This window comes from Carcharodon carcharias, chromosome 7 (genome assembly GCF_017639515.1).
Source record: "Carcharodon carcharias isolate sCarCar2 chromosome 7, sCarCar2.pri, whole genome shotgun sequence".
Taxonomy (NCBI): Eukaryota; Metazoa; Chordata; class Chondrichthyes; order Lamniformes; family Lamnidae; genus Carcharodon; species Carcharodon carcharias.
The window spans coordinates 156946425-156968484 of record NC_054473.1 but is presented as its reverse complement, the minus strand read 5'-3'; the positions used below and the strand labels follow the sequence as shown (position 1 = coordinate 156968484).

Here is a 22060-nt window from a genome sequence, read left to right as displayed (position 1 = left end):
TGGGAATCAGAGGGATGGGCAGCATTCATAATTCCTCAGATACTGAAGCAGCCGATGTCCATATGCAGCAAGGCCTGGACAACATTCAGGCTTGGGCTGATACGTGGCAAGTAACTCGTGCCACAAAAGTGCCAGGCAATGACCACCTTCAACAAAAGAGAATCTAACCACATCTCCTTGACATTCAACAGCATTACCATTGCTGAATCCAACACCATTAACATCCTGAGGGTTATTATTGACCAGAAACTGGATTAGATCAGCTACATAAATACTGTGGCTACAAGAGTGGTTAAGAGGCTTGGAATTTTGTGGCAAGTAGCTCAGTTCCTGATGCCCCAACACCTGTCCACCACCTACAATGCACAAGTCAGGAGTGTATTGGAATACTCTCCACTTGTCTGGATGAGTGCAGCTCCAACAACACTCAAGCAGCTCAACAGGATAAAGCAGTATGCTTGATCGGCACTCCCACCACCATTGGCACATAGGGGCAGCAGTACTTACCCTCTACAAAATACACTGCAGCAACTAACCACGCCTTCTTCAACAGCACCTTCCAACCCCACCTAGATGGGCAAAGCTAGCAGATACTTGGAAACACCACTGCCTCCAAATTCCCCTCCAAGCTATATTTGATCTTGACTTGGAACTACATCATTGTTCTTTTGCTGTCACTGTGTCGCAAATCTGGAACAATGTGGGTGTACCGATGCACCTTGTGGACTACTGTGGCTCAAGAAAACAGCTCACCACCACCTTCCCAAGTGCATTTAGGGCTGGGCAACAAATGCTGGCCATGCCAGTGACATTTACATCCCATGAATGAATAACAAAACAGTGTCAGATTTAATACAACTGGAAAGACATGGCTGAGGCGGAGAGACATGAACTTTAATCCTTACTATAAGAACATACAAAATAGGAGCAACAGTAGGTGATAAGGGCTTTTGTGTCTACTCCAGCACTCAGTAAGATCATCACTGATCTATCTTGACTCCATTTTCCTACATCCCTTAGTTTCCAAAACCTGTCTATCTCACCCTTGGATATGTTCAATGACTGAGTGTGTAAGCTCCTTGAGGAAGAGAATTTCAAAGATTTTTAACCTGCTGAGTGAATAAATTTCTCCTCATCTCAGCCCTAAATGGCTGACCCCTTATCCTGAGACTATGGCCATTAATTCAGGACTCTCCAGCCAGGAGAAAAAGTCTCAGCACCTACCATGTCACTTATTCTTTAAAATATTGTGTACATTTCAATGAGATCATCTCTCATTCATCTAAACTCTAGAGACCAAATCTCATTTAACTCAATCTCTCCTCATAGGACAATCCTCCTTTTCCAGGAATCAATTTAGTGAATCTTTGTTGCACCCCCTCTAAGGCAAGTATGCACTTCCTTAGGTAAGGAGAGCAGTACTCCAGGTGTGGTCTGCTATCAGTGGTAGACATCTGGATTAATGAGATTTCATCTTAAGGGTATGTCCGTGACTGGCTTAGACTTTGTATTTGCATTTGGAGAAATATCACCTGGAGAAACAAAAGCAACAGATTTAAGAAAAAAAGGTATAATCAATATTTAAACTTGAGTCAACTCACTCTTCCCTATAGCTATTAACAGTTCATATGGTCAAGATTATTTGAAAATGCTGTAAGACCCATTAAGTTGGACTAGGTGTATGTGGGCCATGCCCTACTATAGAATGTTTTCTCCGTGTGCCAGCCTTGCACACCCAGGAGTAGAAGATGAATTCAGCACCAGCATTGACCTTCTCCATTACGTTGTCACCTTCATACTGATTACTTCTACTATTGAAGGTGGATGGAGATAATGGGCTGAATCTTCCAGTCAGCATGCGGGGGCAGGCCCAACATGTAACATGACGCGCGATGATGTCAGGCGTGCGTCCCAACGTCATCGTGCATCATCTCGATATTTCGTTCGGCGAGCACGCGCCGGAGGTGGCTGCGCACCTGCTTGAATGTCAACAGCCTATTAAGGCCATTAAGAAAGTAATTAAACTAGTTAAGAACTCTGCCTGTCCAACCTTAAGGTTGGCGGGCAGGCGAAGAGCCCAAGCGGTCTTCACGCTTTTCAGGAAACCTCATCTACGGGTGGGATGAGGTTTCCTGAAGCTTTTATAAAATAAATAAATAAATCTTCCAAACTTCACAAGCATGTCCCAGCTCATGAGGGGACATATTTAAATAAATTTTCACTTCATTTATTAAGAAGTTTTATAAACCTATTCAATCTCCCTGAGGCAACTCCGTGCCTTAGGGAGATTGCTGTGCTTTATTGCACTCATGTGCAAAAGAGCGCAGGCCCCGACTCTCCCTCCTCCCCCTGCCCGCACAGGTAGCGCTGAGCCCACCTGCGTAAAATGGCTGTGCGCAGCCCGATTGTGGGTGGCAATCAGCTCCGTACCTGTTCCCGCACAGCTCACCCACCATAGGAAAAGTTCTCCCCAATGTTTTCATTCTATTTGTTGCTCTCTGTATATAAACAATATATCTCAAAATACTAATGGGTGGATTTCAAGGAAAGTTGGCCCAAGGAAGAACTGATTTGTTTTTGGTGAAGATGCAGATCTGAATCCTGGAATTTTAAAAAGAATCTGTTAACAATGGGAGAGTGGGTGAATTGATTTTTATTAGAATTTTATAGGTTGTTTTATTTAGAATATTGTTGATTGTGTTAAATTTGTGATTATCTCAGCTGTGGTGCAATTTGTCACAGCTGTCAAAATGTGAGCAGAGTTTTCAGAGCAGCTTGTTGGTTATGAATCGACCTGAAGCCTGCTATGTGGGATGGAAGCTCTTAATTAAAAGATTTCTTTTTTCAGTTTTGTAGTTACAGATCCTCAAGGAAGAGCTGTGAAATTGTAATAATGTTGAGTTAACACAGCATGGCGGAGGTATGTGCTCTACTGAGTGCCCTCCTCGTGTTTTTTATGCCCGCTTAATAAATTTTATTCAACCCCATTGTAACCTTTGTTGTTGCTATTGATTCCGCCTATTCCAAAGTTGCAATATGTTTGCGAATGATTTCCTTTGTGCTTGCAGGCTCGACTGTGGGTGCAGCTAATGCGAGATCTCCGTCATGGTGTAAAACTAAAAAAAGTTCAGGAAAAGCAGTATAATCCCCTGCCAACAGAATATCACCTTACTCCATTTGAGATGTTAATGCAGGACATTAGAGCACGCAAATATAAACTGCGCAAAGTTATGGTAAGTGTCTTGTTTTTATTCCTATTTAGATCTAATCAATTTCTGTCCTGTCATATGACTGCTCCCATGTAGGGAAGCAACAAATCATAGGAACTTGAGAGTCAAGATTATCCACCATGTTGAATCTCATCCGCCTAACATCCAGACTCTCCTATTATCGTGTCCATCTGCATTTTGAAAGTCTCAAAACCATTTCTGATTTTACTAACCCACTGGACAAAACAGTTAAAATTATTTGGGTAAAAATGTTCTTCTCGATAAATTGATGTATTGTAGTTTATCTCATGCACAACATAACGTTTAATATTTTAAATGTATTTGTTGCTTCTTTAGTTTTTTTAGTTGGTCCCTAAGACAAATGCCTTTTAATCATACACATCTTTAAGTGATTCCACCTATACTACTTCCTTTAGCAGTCCATTGCAAACATTTACCATCCTCTGAGTAAAGTATTTCAATCTGAATTGTTTGTGAACCTTCCCTTTTCTGAGCTTGAACCTATGCCTTGGTTCTTGGTTTGTGACGATGTGGAGCAAAGTATTAGGGTTCAATTCATCTGTTCCCTTAAAAACCTTGAATAGCAACTCTGGGAGCCTTCTCACAAGCCTGTGCTTTTTAATCTCAGGTCATAGCTCAGATACCTCAAGGGCTCATCTGAATTGCTTATTCCCAGATTTTTGAGTTTTTTTCCCTCATTGTTCACCACCCTGCCACCACCACCCCCCACACCTTTTGCTTAATATCACTTTTGGTGTTCCCCCACAGACTAATGCATACACCTATTTTCTGTAGCATGAGATCCTAAATGTAATACAGTTCCTGCCAGTGCTTTGTAATGCTTAATTAATGTCTTTAGGTTCGTACCCTATAATTCTGTCAAGAAATGGCACATTATGTTTATTTTTTAAAATCTGAGTTCTTGTGTTATCTGGATGCTGAATGTGATGAGTGAACATCATTAAAGTTCCATTTTAGCTCTTCATCTTTTCAATTCCACTTTGTCTGCTTGATTCACTGAGCGTAACTCTTGCCTCCGAGTCAGAAGGTCATGGTTTCAAACCTCAATCTAGGCTGACATTCCAGTGCCTTACCAAGGGAAGATCTACATTGTTGACGATGTGGTCCTTTGGAAGAGAGGTTAAACCAAGGTTCGGTCTATCTGCTCCATTATGAAGAAGAGCATTGAGCTTTTTCTGTGTCCTACCCAACTATCAGTGTCAGTGTCCTCAACTAACACTGCCTAAAATGGGAATTCACGCTCGTTAATCTCATTGCTACTTGAGCATTCTGCTGTGTACAAAAATGACTGTTATAATTATCTACACAACAGTCACCACATTTCAAAGGGCTTAATTGTATGTAAAGCACTTTTGTATGCTTCTGAGTTTTTTTTCATTCTGTGTGTACTTGGAATGTTAATTCCTTGACCAGTGCAACTCCTTCTGCAAATTTCAGTTGCCATCCCTATTTTTGTATAATCAAATTTGACAGCTTGCATGTGATTTTGAGATCTAGGTAAATAATGTAGGTTAGATACAACAAGGATCCATGCACTGACCCCTATGGTTCCCTGCACTCCTGCCATTTGATCTTATACCTCTCCATTTCTTAATAATTTACACAATTTTTTATCCAATGTTGTGTTCTACCTTGAATCCCTGGGGATTTAAAGTTTATTTAGAAACCTTGCATGTTAATTAATGTTCATTTTCTGACAAAATCCGAGTTAGTATTGAGAAATCATCTTGAAAGCTAATTTTCTTTTATTCCAACTTTTGTGTCTGAAGTGAAATAAATGAACTATACAATAATGCTGAGGAGTCTGTTGAGCCCCTCCCACATATACTTGATCACATCTTCTGTTGCAACAATAATTTTCTAAGATGCACTCAGCGAATTTGCATTTTCAGTGAGTGCTGCCATTAAAATTGCCTTGTTCAAAATACCATCCCATCCTTTACAAGACTTCACTTTGTAACTTGTTTTCTGCAAGCAAACATCTGTATCTGTTATGAAATTAGTACTACGTGTAATATCTTAATTTTTCAGTTCCTCAAAAACAAAGTTGACTAACATACTCCTTCAGTTAACCTTTACTTTTTCTTCATCTTTTGTTGTTATTTCTGTGGGCGCGTTTGCATTTTCCTTTGTGCAGCTAAGCTACACAGACTTCAAGTTAGCTCTGTTGAGCAAAGTATCTGGGAGGGGATTTGATAAGTGTGGACAGATGCATTTACTTCAGATTATCACTGATGCAGATATTTTATAGCTGATAGGTCAAATAATTTGAAATAACCAGAATAAAAGGTGGACATATATTTAACTAGTGAATGTGTGTTCTTTAGTTTAGTTTAATTTGTTGAACAATATTTATCTACGTTTGCATGTTTTTTATAATGAGTACAGTGCAGAGGGAATGGATACTATGTGATTCAGCTCTCCCTTCAACAATATGTTCTTACCTTAAGATTATTGTACATTAATTCTGTAGATTCACCATTTTAATGTACGTCAGCTCAAAGCAAACAAATCCTGGAGAGGGCTTATATATTGTTTTCATGTAATAGAATATGGAATTCTATGCACACTGTGAGTTACTCTCTCCACTGAGTCTCAAATTTGAAAAGCACCCGTTTTGAGGATATATAGTAATTATGCAATATTTTCCCCATTTTTGTATGCTGTAGTCTATTTTAGGCAAATAGGTAAAATATCTGTTAAGTGTATATCAATGGTGTTTAATTATTGGCAGGTGGAGGGTATTAATTGGGATTTCACTTGAGCAGATACAAAAAGAAACTTGCCGAAATTGGGGTGTAGTTGAATTAGGAGATATATGCTTGTAATGTAAATAAATGTTAGACTGAGTAAAGATTGGCTCCAGCTATTTTTCACCAACTAGAATATAATATAATATACTAGAATATAATAGTATAGATTCACACTTCAGAGTATGATGAGAACCAAATACAATGTTAAAATAAATGACTCCCCTTTTCTCTAACCTTGTCCTGAAGGGGTAGGATGCTGGGGCATGGTGCTTACTATCTTATTGTTCTTATAGTTCTGAGAAGAACTGAGCAACTGTACAAGATTGCTAAAGAACAGCCAACATTGCTGATTTGTTTCAGTGTATCTATTTATATTATTTTTGCATTGGAGCTAATTTGTAAGTCGAGTATTTGATTAACACAAGGAGAATTGCATTTCTGTTGCAGATTGATGGTGACATCCCGCCATGTGTGAAGAAAAGTGCTCATGAACTCATTCTTGAGTTTATAAGATCACGGCCACCTTTAAAGCCGGTAAGAACTTCTCTTAGTCCCAAACTGCTCTATTGCCATCAGACATTTCCATTTGTACTTTTTATTTCTCTCCGTAGATTTTGTTTCTTCCTCATATTTCTTTTCTCATCCCCTCTGATTGCTGTTAGTGAGGACCTCTGAGCTGGCTCTCCCAGATCACTTTCAGTTTCCACCTGCTTTCGACTTCTGTTTTCTCTACTTTGCTGCTTCCTATGTTGTTATCAGGGGATTGGCAAGGCCTTCTTAGGACATTGTAAGTTTAGGTAAGAGTTTTCTTTTGTCAATTGTTGATCATCCCAATCTAAATGTTATCTGTGTATTAGCTTTCATTCCCCACTGTTATGATCCTTGACCAGACCCCCAAGTTTTTGGTACGCTCTGGTTAGGGACCAATAACCTTTTGTTTAAAGTAGACAAGGTTTGAGATTCAAGACACTTACTAAGGAAATAAAGCCACAAGATTCAATGGATTTTGAATAACCAAAAATAAACTTAACTATACAAGGTCAAAAAGATAAAACAATTTACAATAATAAGAGCAAAATACTGTGGATGCTGGCGATCGGAAATAAAAACAAAAAACGCTGGAAAAACTCAGCAGGTCTGGTAGCATCTGCGGAGAGAGAAGCAGATTTAGCTTTTCATGTCCATATGGCTTTTCTTCAGAACTCAATTTACAATGCAATAAAAACATTTATTATATCTATCTTATGCCTAACATTCAAAGTTAAAATGAGGTACATGTGAATTAACAGGCAAACTGTGGTCGAACACACCACACTGCACAAAAAATAGCAAATGTGGTAGATTCCATCGATTTTCTCAGCAGCCAACCCAGGTATCAGTTAACAGTGTGAGTCAACCAATCTCATTGAAACTCTTGTCTCCCTCATGAGGGACTCGAAACTTTTCATTTTCAAAGGTCTAGCCTCTGAATTCGCTCAAAACTGCTCCAACTCAGGCACCTCAATGACAGCACACCTCCCAGGGCTTCAGTCTCTCCTCCCAAGACTCCATTCCACTGATTTCTGAGTCTTCAATTCAGCCTCCACTTACTGGCGCAATTTCAGCTCTCTCATAGCTGACACTTCCTCTGGATTTCACTAAGCTCCAATCACCCCAGCAGCATCCAATGGCTCCAGGGCTTCTTCTGAGCCCTAACTGCACAGAGCTATCAAACAGCTCCTGATATTTCTGAGCCCCAACTACACAGAGCCAGCTAACAGCAGCACCTTTCGGTGTGGGCTTTACCCCTGCTGCAGAACACTCACTCCCACAGCAAACAGACAGACAAACTGAAACTGTAGAACTTTGTCAAGCTCCATCCATCTCCATGACTACGCAGCCTTCCAGGGCTCACTGAATGCTTTTAAACCAATTGCAGCTTAACTACAAAAATGAAACAACCCTCTGGACTGCATTTCTTCACAGCTAAGTAAGTCCACCTGCTGTTTCATGATCTTGCCTTGCTAGCTGTCAGCCCCTTAGGACAACATGGTCCCAACTTTCTAACTTTATTAGTCTTCAAGCTGCTTTAATTGTATTTATCCCATTTTTTACAGTTAAACTTTAATCTTCCCAGAACTAAAAATGACCTCTTAAAATAGTACTATGAACCATGAACTAGGTATTTATGAAACAACTGAAAAACATGGTCATTAGTCCGCGTCTGAATAGATGTCATTTTTAAATGAGTTATTTTTAATGGGGTATCAATTAAGATTCCAGCACTGCACGACAAATCCCTTCTTACCCTTGTATCTGCAGCTCAGGCTGATCACATGGGGAAGCATCTTCTGGTTGGCAAATGGGGACGGGGCCCGCTAGCTGACATGTCAGATGACGCGGGGATATGTCGGGCGTGCATCCTGACTTCATCCCGCATCATTTAGATTTGCAGTTCTGCACGCCCGCCGAGCTGTCAAAGACCTATTAAGGCCATTAAAAAAACTAATTAAGATGATTAATGGACCTGCCCATCCAGCCTTAAGATGGGCAGGCCGGGAGCCCTGGCGGGCTTCGCAAAAAACACGAAACCTCATCCATGAGGGTTTTTAAATTATTATGAAATGTTTCAATAAAGGTTATGTACGTGTCCCAATTTATGTGACAGTGTCACATGAGGAGACATGGCAGGGAAATTTTTAAATCACCTTTATTTGAAGTTTTCAATCGGAGCCTTGCCTCAGGGAAATCTGCGCATGCGTGATAGAGTGTGCTCCTGGCTGAGGGAATCCCTGCCCCCCCCCTCCCCCCTTCTCCACCCCACCTCCTGCACAGGGAGCGCACAGCACTTCCTGGTGGGTGTCACGCTGGGTGGGGCTTGATTGGCCCGCCCACGTAAAATGGCAGCGCCCCCCCCCGACCGGGGGTACTGATCGGAAGGCTGCTCGCCCACTCCCGCACATCCCCCCCAAACGGGGGGAAAATGTTGCCCATGACTAAGACTAGGGTGAGATTTGTCAGTCATTTTAGATGTTTAATTTCCATGAATTTCATATTTTGAAGCTTTGACATTTAAAGGAATTATTTTGCAGAAAAGTATCATGTGTTACATTTTAGGAGAAACTTAATTGCGTGCTCAGGTAGACCATGCATTATCATTATAGCAGTGTTCTAAGACCTCACTACTGTTTCCCATAAACCTTCTTGTTCTCTGTTTGTAATGCTCGGGTTTTGCAGTCAGTTCATTGCACTTAAATTGTCCACAGACTTTCTCACTTATTCTGGGCGTTTTCACTTATGCTTGTTATTGTCAGGCAGAAGAAAAAGCACAGCACCCTCTCCAGGGCATCTGGAACTTGTGTGAATAGGGCAAGTCATAGGGCAGAATATTGTGCTTGGTGTGCGGGCGCACACTGACATGCCCGAGCATAAAATGACGCGCAATGACATCGGGTGAGCATCCCGACATCATCGCACAGTCTCGCGATATTTCATTCAGCGGGCACGTGCTGGAGTCAGCTGCATGCCCGCTGACAATTAGAAGGCCTAATAAGGCCATTAAGAAGCTTATTAAGTCAAATTTACACTGTCCATCCAACCTAATGGTTGGCGGACAGGTGAAAACACCAAGCAGCCTTTACATTTTTTAGGAAACCTCATCCATGGGCAGGATGAGGTTTCCTAAAACAAGTAAACATCAAATAAAAATTTTATTTTTGAATTAAAAACATGTCCCAGCTCAGGTGACAAGAGTCACATGAGGGAACATGTTTTATGACGTTTTTATTTTCTTTATTTTTTTTTTAAACAGCACTTCATCTCCCTGAGGCACGGAGCTGAGGGAGATTGAAGCGCTCTTTCATGCGCATGCACAAAGTTCGCGCTAGGCCCGGCTCTCCCTCCTCCTCCTTTCCTCCCCCCCCCCCCCCCCCCCCCCCCCCCCCCCATTCCATGCTGGGCGGGGCCCTTAATTGGCCCGCCCGCGTGAAACCGCAGTGTAGAGCCGATTGCGGGCAGCAGTGGGTATCCTGACCGCCCCCGCCTGCCCCTGCCAAGCACCCCCACCAAGGGCAAAATTCTGCCCATAATGTGTCTCTTGAACCAATCAAATTGAAGAAAGAATCCTTACTGAGACATGCAGAGACTAAAGCAGTCTTTGGTCTAGGCCTAGCCAATCTTGTAGTAATATTGAATTCAACATCAAATCTTGTAAAAAAAAAAAGGGAAGGAAAGATGGGATTCAGTGAGGGATAAAAGAGACAGAGACACAAAGTTTTTTTTAAAAAATCTCTAACAATAATTAAAACCTGAAGGAGTGAGATTCCATATTTGTAAAAAAATATATACTTTTTGTGCAAGAGAGTTTAGCAATGGTTAGGTCTTGTAACACCATTAAAAGTTTGCTTATAGAGCTGTAGTTTTTCTGGCACATTTAGTTGGAATCTAGTGACAAAGTTTTGCAATTTTCAGTGAGACATTGTTATGGTGAAGACTCTGGAGGAACAGCTTCTGGAGAAACTGTGTAACTCAGACGTCAGCTTGCGGATTTCCACATTTGTGCGTAAGCCAAAAGTTGCTGTCTGCTTAGCTAATAACCTCACCATTTATTTTTACTGCTAAAATCTGTGCCAATTTGCTCTGGGAAGAAGCACAATCAATTTAAAGCACTTGTTTCTCTCCTCTACCCATTAAAGAACCTTGTAGAAATCATCTTTTGGAACATCTCCTCCTTGAAAGCATCCAACTATGCTTGTTCAAAACCTGCCAACTGCTAAGGTGCAATTTACTTACCTTACTTAAAAAGACTTGTTCAAATGCCTTATCCAAGTTGGGCGCTGGATTTCAGGCACCATGAGCATTGATCAGTATTTGGGCGGGTTCTGAATACTGATCCTTCTTCATTGCTGTTTTTATTTATCCACTTGCTACAGTTAATTATCTCTGCTGCACAGTATATAATTCTAAAATCATGCTCCACTTTTGTGTAACATCTGTACAAACACCAGTAAAACCTCTTATCCAATATCCATTCTTTAATGGAGCCAAAAACCCTCCTCGAGTTTAACGTTGGCACTCAAAACTGCAGATGCCTTGTCTAATAAAGTCTGTACCAATATATGCAGTTTCCTCAAATTCCTTATCTGTACAAACAAAAAAATAAGGTTAGATCTGCCTAGCTGTGTATCTGTGTACATTTGGTTTTCTGGTGGCTTTCTTTTTCCTGCACCTGTTTATCAAGATATTCAGCTTTTTGCCCTGCTAGGCTTCAGCTGATAAGTAGATGCTTGGTAGGATTATGCAGACTGTGTGCTGTCGTTTCTTTTAATGTGTATTTGGGTGTGCACAGGCACTACACAGGATACAGTACATACATATTTTGTGGGACATGAACGAATAAAAAGACTCTGAAAATTACATATGAATCGTAGGTTACAATCTTATATAGTACTCAAATTTGACTTTCATTTTCTTGTCCTTACTGTGCTTTAGCCAGTGTTCCTTCTTGGTACAATTAAAGCCACTGACTAATTATTCTCAGGTTTCTGAAAGGAATCTTGGACCAAAGCCTCAGAAGCCACGCAGTCTGCATGAGCGAATTCTGGAAGAGATCAAGTCGAAGAGAAAGCTTCGACCAGTGCAGACAGCTGGTCGAAACAAGGACAATGGTGAGTTATAGTTGTTATTTTAAAGGTTACAGGAGTAAACTATTGGGTCTCTTGAACTTGTTTCACCATTTAGTTAGATCATGGCTGACATGTACCTCAACGTTGCTTACCCACCTTTGAACCATACTCCATGATACTCACAGAATCAGAATCACAGAACTCTTACCTAACAAAAAAAAATCTTTCACTCTCAACCTTAAATTTCAACAGACCCAGCATCCGCAGCCTTTTGGGGCAGAGAATTATACATTTCCACTGTACTTGTGTACAAAAAGTACATTCTGATTTCATTCCTGCTATCCTCAGGCACAAAATGAAGATTGCTTACAAAACCCTCTCTATTCTAGAATTTCATGCCAAGGAAGGTTACCAAAGAAAGCATGCTAAGAAGATTAAATGACACCAGAGATGGAGTGCCCTCACCCACTGTTATGCCGTGGCAGCCCACCCAGCAATGATGGAGGTGAATAGCCTCTACAAGACTTGTCTTAGCCCTGAGGCCACATCTCTGCTGAAAGAACCCCTGCCATAAAGATTACATCACCAACATCCTCTTCAACTATTCCAATTTCACCTCCTTCCAGGTTAATTGGGATTCATCAGCAGTATTAGCCATTTTCTTTCCCAAAGATGTATTTATATAATGGCTCACATGTTGTTGAACAGTCAGCACTTTAGTTATTTCCCACTCGCAAGCATCAGGAAGTTAAGGAAAAGTGAAGTGGGAGACTTACCCTAACATGGAAACTGTGACAACAGGATGTCTTCCTGCAAATGCAGGACCAGCGCCGCCCCCACCACCCCCGGACCAGCACCGCCCCCGGACCAGCGCCGCCTCCATCACCCCCGGACCAGCGCCGCCCCCACCGCCCCCGGACCAGCGCCGCCCCCACCGCCCCCGGACCAGCGCCGCCCCCAGACCAGCGCCGCCTCCACCGCCCCCGGACCAGCGCCGCCCCCACCGCCCCCGGACCAGCGCCGCCCCCACCGCCCCCGGACCAGCGCCGCCCCCACCGCCCCCGGACCAGCGCCGCCCCCACCGCCCCCGGACCAGCGCCGCCCCCACCGCCCCCGGACCAGCGCCGCCCCCGGACCAGTGCCGCCCCCACCGCCCCCGGACCAGCGCCGCCCCCACCGCCCCCGGACCAGCGCCGCCCCCACCGCCCCCGGACCAGCGCCGCTCCCGGACCAGCGCCGCCCCCACCACTCCTGGACCAGCGCCGGCCCCACCTCCCCTGGACCAGCGTCGGCCCCGGACCAGCGCCACCCCCGCCGGCCCCGGACCAGCGCCGCCCCCACCGCTCCTGGACCAGCGCCGGCCCCGGACCAGCGCCGCCCCCACCGCCCCTGGACCAGCACTGGCCCCACCGCCCCCGGACCAGCGCCGGCCCTGGACCAGCGCCGCCCCCGCTGGCCCCGGACCAGCGCCAGCGCCGCCCCCGCCGGCCCCGGACCAGTGCCATCCTGCTTTTATTATGTTCTTGTCCTCTTTCTCACTCACTGAGACACACAGAGTTCCTGTCCAAGCCACACACTATCCTGACTTGGAAATGTATCACTGTTCCTTCAATGTCGCTGGGTCAAACCCCGGAACTTTCTTCCTGACAGCACTGTGGGTGTACTATGGATGCAATGATTCAAGAAGGCAGCTCACCAGGGGTGACGGGGGTAATACTATTCTTATGCTTTACAGTTTAGCGCGACATAGCTGCCCAATTCCCTGCCCTTGTTGCATTTCTCAAAGTGCAGATGTGATTGATGGCAGCCGTATGGGCAGCAGGTTCCTGCTCCTTTTCTATCACCATTACTTACTCCGCCTCAGCTGTGTGCTGATTCACCTGATGTTTTCTCCTCAAACCCAGTGTCGGCAACCTCAGGACCGGGTGTGTAGTTATACTTGTACCGGAAAACATTGGTGAGGTACTGTGAGACACTGCACAATGTCAGTGCAGTCAGGCCTCTCTTCCTGGCTGACAGTCACAAGAAGAACACCTGTTCAGATGTTGTCTCCAAGACTTACCTTCAATTTGTGTTTGCAAGATTGTTGATGAGCTTTTCACGGTTATACGTATGCCTTTTTAAAATGTGTTCATGGGATGTAAGCGTCGCTGGCAGGGCCAGCATTTGTCGCTCATCCCTAACTACCTTTGAGATGTTGTGGTGAGCTGCTTTCTTAAATCACTGCAGTCCACACCAACTTTGCTGTTAGGAAGAAAGTTCCAGATTTTGTCCCAGCGACAGTACAGGAATAGTGAAAAAATCCCAAGTCATAACAGCGTGTGGCTTGGTCAGGAACTCCCTGTGAGAAAGAGGACAAGAACATAGCAAGAGCCGAATGGTGCTAGTCTGGAGTGGGCAGGATGGTGCTCGCCTGGAGCCAGCAGGATGATGCTGGCCCAGTGCTTGTAGTGATGATGTCAGACACCCTGATATCCAATACTATAAATTGAAGTTGTTAGTCTTGTAGAATAGCAGGGAACATAATGCTACAGGGGTAAGTACAATCAGCTTGAAATTTTTATCAAGCCCCAGCTTGTGCCAAATCAATTACTTCTATCACTAAGCAAATTATGAAATGAGTAAGGTTTATGAATTAAATCAGAATTTGGGGGACTTGATCAAACAGTCAGATCTTATTTGTTCTGTCCAAATTATAATTTGCTTGTTTTTTTAAAATCTCAAATGTCCATGTGCAGCTGCAATCAAGTCGCAAACATATCCCCACTACGTATTCATATTTAAAAGTCGCTCACCTCTACTTAATGTAATTGTCCTACTATTAAGTTTAAGTAGCTCTCACCTGCTCAGTCATCGTAAATATAAATGAGAATCCTAAATTTTGTTTAGGTCAATGCACATTTTCTCCAAAGAGCAAAATAAATGATGGAAGATCAGTCCTACGCTTAGCGATGGTTAGTGCAAGCTTAAGCTAACTAGCTTGTTTATCTGCGTGTTATAAATTCATTGCCTTTGCAGAAGTAACCTTTGGATCACTGCCATGTCTTGTGCACGCCTGTGCTGATGAACTCAAGTCTACTTCATGCATAGATCTCTCCAATCCTGAGTCTATGGGAAGTACACAGCGGCCTAGACCTAGGGTACTACTTAAAGCCCCAACACTGGCTGAAATGGATGAAATGAACATTTCAGAGGTAGGAATATAACCTAATCTACTACAACACAATGAGAACTGAAATATTTCTAACCAATGTGAAGATTGATAGATCTTTGAAGAAAGTTAAAGCTTGTATTACAACAAGGTACATTCCTGATGGCATAAATACAAGAGTAAAACTTGACTTCCCCTAGAACAGTGAACATTAAGATTCATCTGCTGTTAAGTTATTGTGCATTCTGTAGCTGAGTAAAATAGACCTGGAAGGTTTCCATCTCATTCTTCAGAAATGGACATCACTGGCAAGGCTACCATTATTGACCATCCATAGTTTCCCAAGTGGCTGACTAGCCCATTTCAGAATGCAGTTACTAGTTACTCACATTGCTGTGAAACTAGAATCACATATAGAGCAGATCAGGTAAGGATGTCCACTCTGAAAAGACATCAGTGAACCAGTTTGGTTTTCCAATAATCTGGCAGCTTTGGGGTCACTTTTAGTGATAGCTGTTTTATTTTAATTTCCAGAATTTTTAAGCTGAATTCTCAAATTCTCAAAGTGCCATGGATTAGTAGTCCATGTCCCTGGATTACAAACATACGAAATAGGAGCAGAAGTAGGCCATTCGGCCCCTCGAGCCTGCTCCACCATTCATTAAGATCATGGCTGATCTTTTGTGTTTTGAATTCTGCATTCCCACTTACCCCCGATAACCTTTGATTCCCTTGCCTAACAAGAATCTACTTACCTCCGCCTTAAAAATATTCAATGACCCCGCCTCCACCCCCTTCTGAGGCGGAGAATTCTAAAGTCACACAACCCTCTGAGGGGAAAAAATTCTCCTCATCTCTGTCCTAAAAGGGCAACCCCTCATTTTAAAACAGTGCCCTTTAGTTCTGGACTCACCCACAAGAGGAAACATCCTTTCCACGTCCACCGTGTCAATACCGTTCAGGATCTTATATACTTCAGTCAAGTCACCCCTCACTCTTCTAAACTCCAGTGGAAACAAGCACAGTCTGTCCAACCTTTCCTCATAAGACAACCTGCTCTTTCCAGATATCAATCTAGTAAACTTCCTCTGAACCACCTCCCATGCGTTTACATCCTTCCTTAAATAAGGTGACGAGTAACATAATCACCAAATTACTGTATCCCAAAAGGTCCTAGGTTGTTGTCTCAGGTTAGGCTGAGATAGCAAATTTCACTGAGGACTGCAATAGCAATTGACACCAGTTTGTTGATGAAATTTTACAGCTTTATGGTACTGCAGCAGTATCAATTACTATTACTTTTTATTTTGCACCAGATTACTGAGAAATCATTATATATTATACACTGATAGGTTGCTCTTGAAATGATGGGAATCTTCATTATTCCTAATAGGAATTGACCAACATGCATTTGGCCTGATTTGTAGGAAGACCAGTTGCTGGTCATTTTGCCAGAGAATGTGAATCCAGATCTCACAATGGCAGTTTAGGGAATTTGAACTCAGCTTAAAAATTCTGGAAAAAAAAACGCTAGTAGTCAAAGCAATCAAGAAGCTGCCAGATTATTAAAAAAAAAACAACTGATTCACTAATGTCTTTTAGGGATGGACATATTTACCTAGTCTGCTCTAACGATGACTCTAGTCCTAAAACAACACAGTTAACTCCTAACTGCCCTCTGTATTGGACTAGTAAGCCACTTTGACAACTATGATTGAGCGATAATCACAGCCTTGGCAGTCAATTTCATTTATTGACCGCTTATGAAAGTGCTGTGTTAAATAAAAGTTCCATAGGCCTATAATATCGTACATGCCTGACCTTAGAGATGCCTTCTCCGTATCTAACCTTTTAAATGATAGTATCATCTTACCCATGATTGTGAGCAAGCTGAAGAGTCACTGATCATTTTTGTAACGTCAAATGTACATGAGAGCAAAGCTGTTGATGTCAGAGATCACAATTTAATCCACCAAGATTTGGGACACTAGGATATAAACACTTGTGTGACTTTTTCTCATATTAGACCAATCACTTTCATTATAACTTTCTACCAATTGGGGGTAATGTTGTTTGTAATTAGAAGCAGCTCTTGAGCAGATTTGAGTAATGCACAAACTCAGAAATGTTATTCTAGCTACAATATTTATTTTTAAAAGGAGGAAGAGTCACCAAGTGGAGAGATGCGAAGGGTTATGAGCTCCCCAGTTCCTTTAAAACGTGATCGCTCATTCTCAGAACATGATCTCATCCAGTTACAGACTGAGTTAGCTCTGTCACGATCTGAATCGGCTTCTCTCTCATCAAAGAGTTCAGATGCGAGACTGTATTCAGAGACTGAGACTGTAACTGGAGCTATGCCTCTGCACAAAGGTAAGTTAATGTGATTTCTTCCTTTTCCCATGGAGAAACTGCTCATTATTATGCAATGTTGCCTTTAGCTGAGAGAGCTTATAGTCAGTGCTGAGGCCTTTCCATGACTGGTGTTCTGTGACTGCTCATAAAGCAATTCAGTCTGAGACCTTCCCCACCCCAACATTTACTGTTTAATGTTCAGTGAAATGTCCTGGCTGATAACCAAGACTCAGGAATTCCTGATAACCAGTCTGAGTCTCAAACTCATGACTTTCTGATAAAAGTGCTAAATGATCACACAGCTGTGTAAGAGTATTGAATAAATTTTAGTACTTCAATACTTATTGACAGGAGATAGAGCAAGTAGGGGTCTGAGTTGTTAAATATACTTTACCTGTGAACAAATGAAGCACTGCTTTTCTTTCGAAGCTTTTACATTGATGTAATTTTAATGCCTGTGGATCCTGTATTCTGTCAATTGGCTGTTCTTAAAAAGAGTTATTATAAAAATAAAATACTACAGATGCTGGAAATCTGACATAATAACAGAAAATTCTGGAAATCTTCAGCTGGTCAGGCAGCATCTGTGGAGAGAGAAACCTTTCATCAGAACTGGACAAGTTAGAGATATAACAGGTTTTAAGCAAACTGAGAGGGAGAGTGGTGCACTGGCAAGAGCAAAAGCGAAGGTCTGTGATAGGGTGAAGGACACAAGAGAATAAATGGCAAAATGGAGTATTAATGGAACAATAAAAGAAACAATTGATGGATTGAGAGGAGCTGTATATGACAAAAGCATAATCATTGCTGGCAATGGCTATCTGAAAGAAATAGGAGCAGTGTTTGTGATATGAAAATGTTGAACTCAATGTTGAGTTCAGAAGGCTGTAAGATGTCTAATCGAAAGGCGAGGTGCTGTTCATTGAGCTTCATTAGAACAGTGTCAGTGGCCAAAGGCAGAGAGGTCTAAGTGGGGAATTAAAATGACAAGTGACTGGAAGCTCATGAAGTGAATAGAGGTTTATGCTCAAAGTTATCACCCAATCTGGTCTCCGCGATGTAGAGGAGTCCACATTGTAAGCAGCCAATACAATTTGGAAGGGAGCGGGTCAAAAAGCAAATGTTACATATCCTGCACTTGCCTGAGGAGTTGCCATGGAATAGGGAGAGGATGTTGGGGGTCATAGGTTTAACCAGACACTCAGGTAACATAAGCACTCAGCTCCTAACTGAAAGTTCACAGTGCCATGTAACAATTCTTTGACTTTAGCACTCTAGTTTTGATTTCAATACTTGCATAGCCCTCAAAGAGTAATAGTAGCAATTGATGAAGTGTTTCATACTCGTGGGCAGCGCTGTTATAGAGAAATTAAAACTGGAATGCCTAGGACTTGAGCTGATTCTTTTGGGGTGCATTTTCTTTCTTTGTCCGCATTCTGCCTTTAAACATTTTATTATTCATTGCATGTTCATGAAAATAAGCTATTGTATGTCTTCAAGAAACTTTCCTGATACAGTGAGTATACTATTTTGGTTGTGTGTGTGTGTTTTTTTTAACTGTAGAGGTTGTCCTTCTTGAATTTCAGCAGCGACAACAACTCATATGTATATAGCACATCTAACTGAGTAAAATGTCCTAAGGCTCTTCACAGAAGCTTTGTCAAACAAAATTTGACACTGAACCACAGGAAATATTAGGACAGGTGGCCAAAAACACAATCAAAGAAACAGGTTTTAAGGAGCATATTAAAGGAGGAAAGAGAGGTGGAGAGGTTTAGGAAGGAGCTCCAGAACTTACAGCCTTGGCAACTGAAGGCACAGCTGCAAATTTTCATCCATTTCATCATAAGTACATATAAAGAAGGAGAAATTTGCATTTAGATTGTGCCTTTCACATCCTCAGCATGCCCCAAAGCATTTTACAGCCAATGAAGAAACTTTTAAGTGTAGAGTCTAAGGAGCTGGATCTCTTTCAACCTGAATAATGATTCACCTTCTGTGAATGATGAGAGAACCTTTATGTTTTAAAAAAAATGCCCAGAAAATTGAGCGCTCAGGCTACAGCATAGTTTTGTGGGGGTTTCCATATATTGGTACCTAAAATTATGTAACAATTGAGTAGGTCGTAAAATCTGTAAGATTCAGTGGCTTCTTTCTTTCCTCTGATTGCTTGGCTGGTTAATAGTTTGAGTAGCTGAGCAAAAGAGTTTAAGAATATTCTCAGCTTTCACCTTCTAATCCAAACCTTGGGACCCTGGGTAAAGAAGGAGAAAATTCACCAAGATTCCCATCCTTACTTACTTGGCTGTTAGTCCTTTTTGGTTGAATTGTCTTCTGACTCTGGGTTCAAATGTGAAGAATGACCATGTACAATAGATATCAGAGGCCGTCCACAAAGATATCAACACATTCAAAGGAGGAGGGAGAGGAGAAAATTGATGATAAAAATAAGGCTTTGATCTTGCTTTTTCACTGTACCAAATTCCCACAAACACTTGCTTATACTTTCAGTTGGAGAAAATGCAGAGATGCAGCCTATGAATTTCCAGGCAGCTCAAAGCGCTCGTTCTTGTTCGGTAATGGGAGACAACCGTCAGTCTGCGAAGGGTATTCCAGAGACTGTTTCAACCTTTTCCAAATGTCAGTGGCTGGTGAGTACCTATTCTCACTATTAGGCAACCTTTGTGACTAGTTTTCACATTTTAAAGGTGCAAAATATGTGCCTATTTTCAGACAGTCCACTGCATGAGATATGTTGCCTGTACTGATTGATTATTAATGGCAGGGCTTGATTTGTAATGGGTTCATTTTAACTTTTGGTGATGGTGTAAATGGGACAATCTTTCATCACTGCCGTTATACACTTCTCCCGATTTTAATTTCTGTTGAAATCAAATATTGGGATCCTGAAGCAGTGTCCCATGCATGGACATCTTAGGAGGCATTTGCAGTACAGACTTGTTTAGGGTTTTTAGGTTCTGTGTGCTCTATAACCTTATTATTTGAAAAGGCCTGAGTAGAGCGGAGGTCCATCCACAAACAAGGCTAGATCAGTGCACTAACAACAGCCAAGAGAATTATGTTGCTGAAAAACCTTAGCAATCTGTAAGAGTAGTGTGCAAGGCTGCCATAGAGAAGACATTCAACTAAGGGCTTGATCCATCGATTTAGCTAATAACATGTGCAATATATACTTACACCAATATTATCCTCAGCATTACTCCAACTACAATTAATCTTTTGATCTCCTGATTCACCACCATTAGATAGATGTAAACTCTGGACAAACATTAAATAAGTGAAATCAACATATTGCCCTATAAGTGATCGATATAAATGCCTAGTGTGTTTTACCCCAGTGCTTTCTTTTGATGACAATGTATGATCTGTGTCTTTCTGAGCTTATCCAGGCATTTCTGGCTGGCTGTTGGTTGGTCTGGGATTGATATGTCCTATACTACTTTATGCTGGATTATGAAATGCTCCTGCAGCTACTTACTCCAATATTCAACGCTTTGGTGGTTGATAGGTTCTGCCCACATCTGTCACTTAGTGGGATGGGCCATCTTAAGCTATGCCCACTCAAGCCATACTGTGGCTGTTGGGCAGGACATTTCTGTGAAGGACCACTCTTCTGGCACAATAAGACTCGTGAAATGCTCTGTCAATGCAGCCAAGGGAACTTGCTGTAAGTCTGAACCTGAGGCCACTATTGCAGATCTGAATATCCAAAAAATATATTACAACAACAACTTGCACTTAATATGGTGCATAGCAACATACAAATTAGTAGCAGGAGTAAGCTACTCAGCCCCTCAAACCTGCTCCACCATTCAAATAGATTACGAGACTGATCTGAATGTAACCTCAACCCCACGTTCCTGCCTACCCCCGATAACCTTTCATCCCCTTGTTAATCAAGAATCTGTCTAGCTCTGCCTTAAAAATACTCAAAGGCTCTCCTTCCACCGCCTTTTGAGGAAAAGACTTCCAAAGACTCCCAACCCTCTCATAGAAAAGATTTCTCTTCATCTCTGTCTTAAACGAGCGATCCCTTATTTTTAAACAGTGACCCCTAGTTCTAGATTCTCCCACAAGAGGAAACATCTTCTCCACATCCACCCTGGCAAGACCCTCAGGATCCTAAAGGTTTCAATCAAGTCGCCTCTTATTCTTCTGAATTCCAGTGAATACAAGCCTAACCTGTCCAGCCTTTCCTCATGAGACAACCTGCCTATTCCCATTTTTAGTCTAGTAAACACTCTCTGAACTGCTTCTAACTTATTTACATCTTTCTTTAAATAAGGAGACTAGTACTTTACACTATACTCCAGATGTGGTCTCACCAGTGCCCTGTACAACTGAAGCATAACCTCCCTACTTTTGTAATCAATTCCCCTCGCGATAAATAATAACATTCTATTAGCTTTCCTAATCACCTGCTGTACCTGGCGGCTTCAATATAAGAAAATTTACCACTGTTAAACAGCAAAAATGAAACATTAAAATAAGTTAAGAAAGAAGGATTAAGAGTGATAATTAAGAGCAAAGATCAAAGCCTTTAAGGAGAGGAGAGAGCTAGTAAGATGAAAGGACTTAGACACAACGTAGGCTCAATGCAACAGAAGATGCTGCAGGCCAAATTAGTGAAAAGAATAGATTACTCACAGGAATCCAGAATCATAGGAACAGAATAATAGGACTGAATGAGGTTGAAGGATGTGGAAAGCAGAGATTTGTGCATTAATACGAGGATTTTAAAGTTGATACATAGAGAGAAAAGTAGGTAGCGAACACAAGGGTCACAGAGGATGGAGATATATGATTTTCATATAAGTTGCAGTTTGTAAAAGGCAAGATTCAGTATACTGATATACCCCAGGAGCAGACTGAATATCCATGAATTATTTCTGAAAATGACACGTTTTTATTCCCATAATCATTTAT

The 22060-nt window shown here is 42.0% G+C and overlaps 1 protein-coding gene across 3 annotated transcripts in view; it reads left to right on the top strand.

The window, feature by feature from the left end:
- The window catches only part of spire2 (spire-type actin nucleation factor 2), a 97232-nt gene that overhangs the window by 58693 nt on the left and 16479 nt on the right, over positions 1–22060 (top strand). For all 3 annotated transcript variants that reach the window (XM_041192704.1, XM_041192703.1, XM_041192705.1), the window contains 6 exons: positions 3069–3233; positions 6452–6538; positions 11523–11649; positions 14626–14801; positions 16918–17131; positions 19625–19764. In XM_041192704.1, the coding sequence (XP_041048638.1) occupies positions 3069–3233; positions 6452–6538; positions 11523–11649; positions 14626–14801; positions 16918–17131; positions 19625–19764 (909 nt within the window). The remainder of the gene's footprint in view (positions 1–3068; positions 3234–6451; positions 6539–11522; positions 11650–14625; positions 14802–16917; positions 17132–19624; positions 19765–22060) is intronic.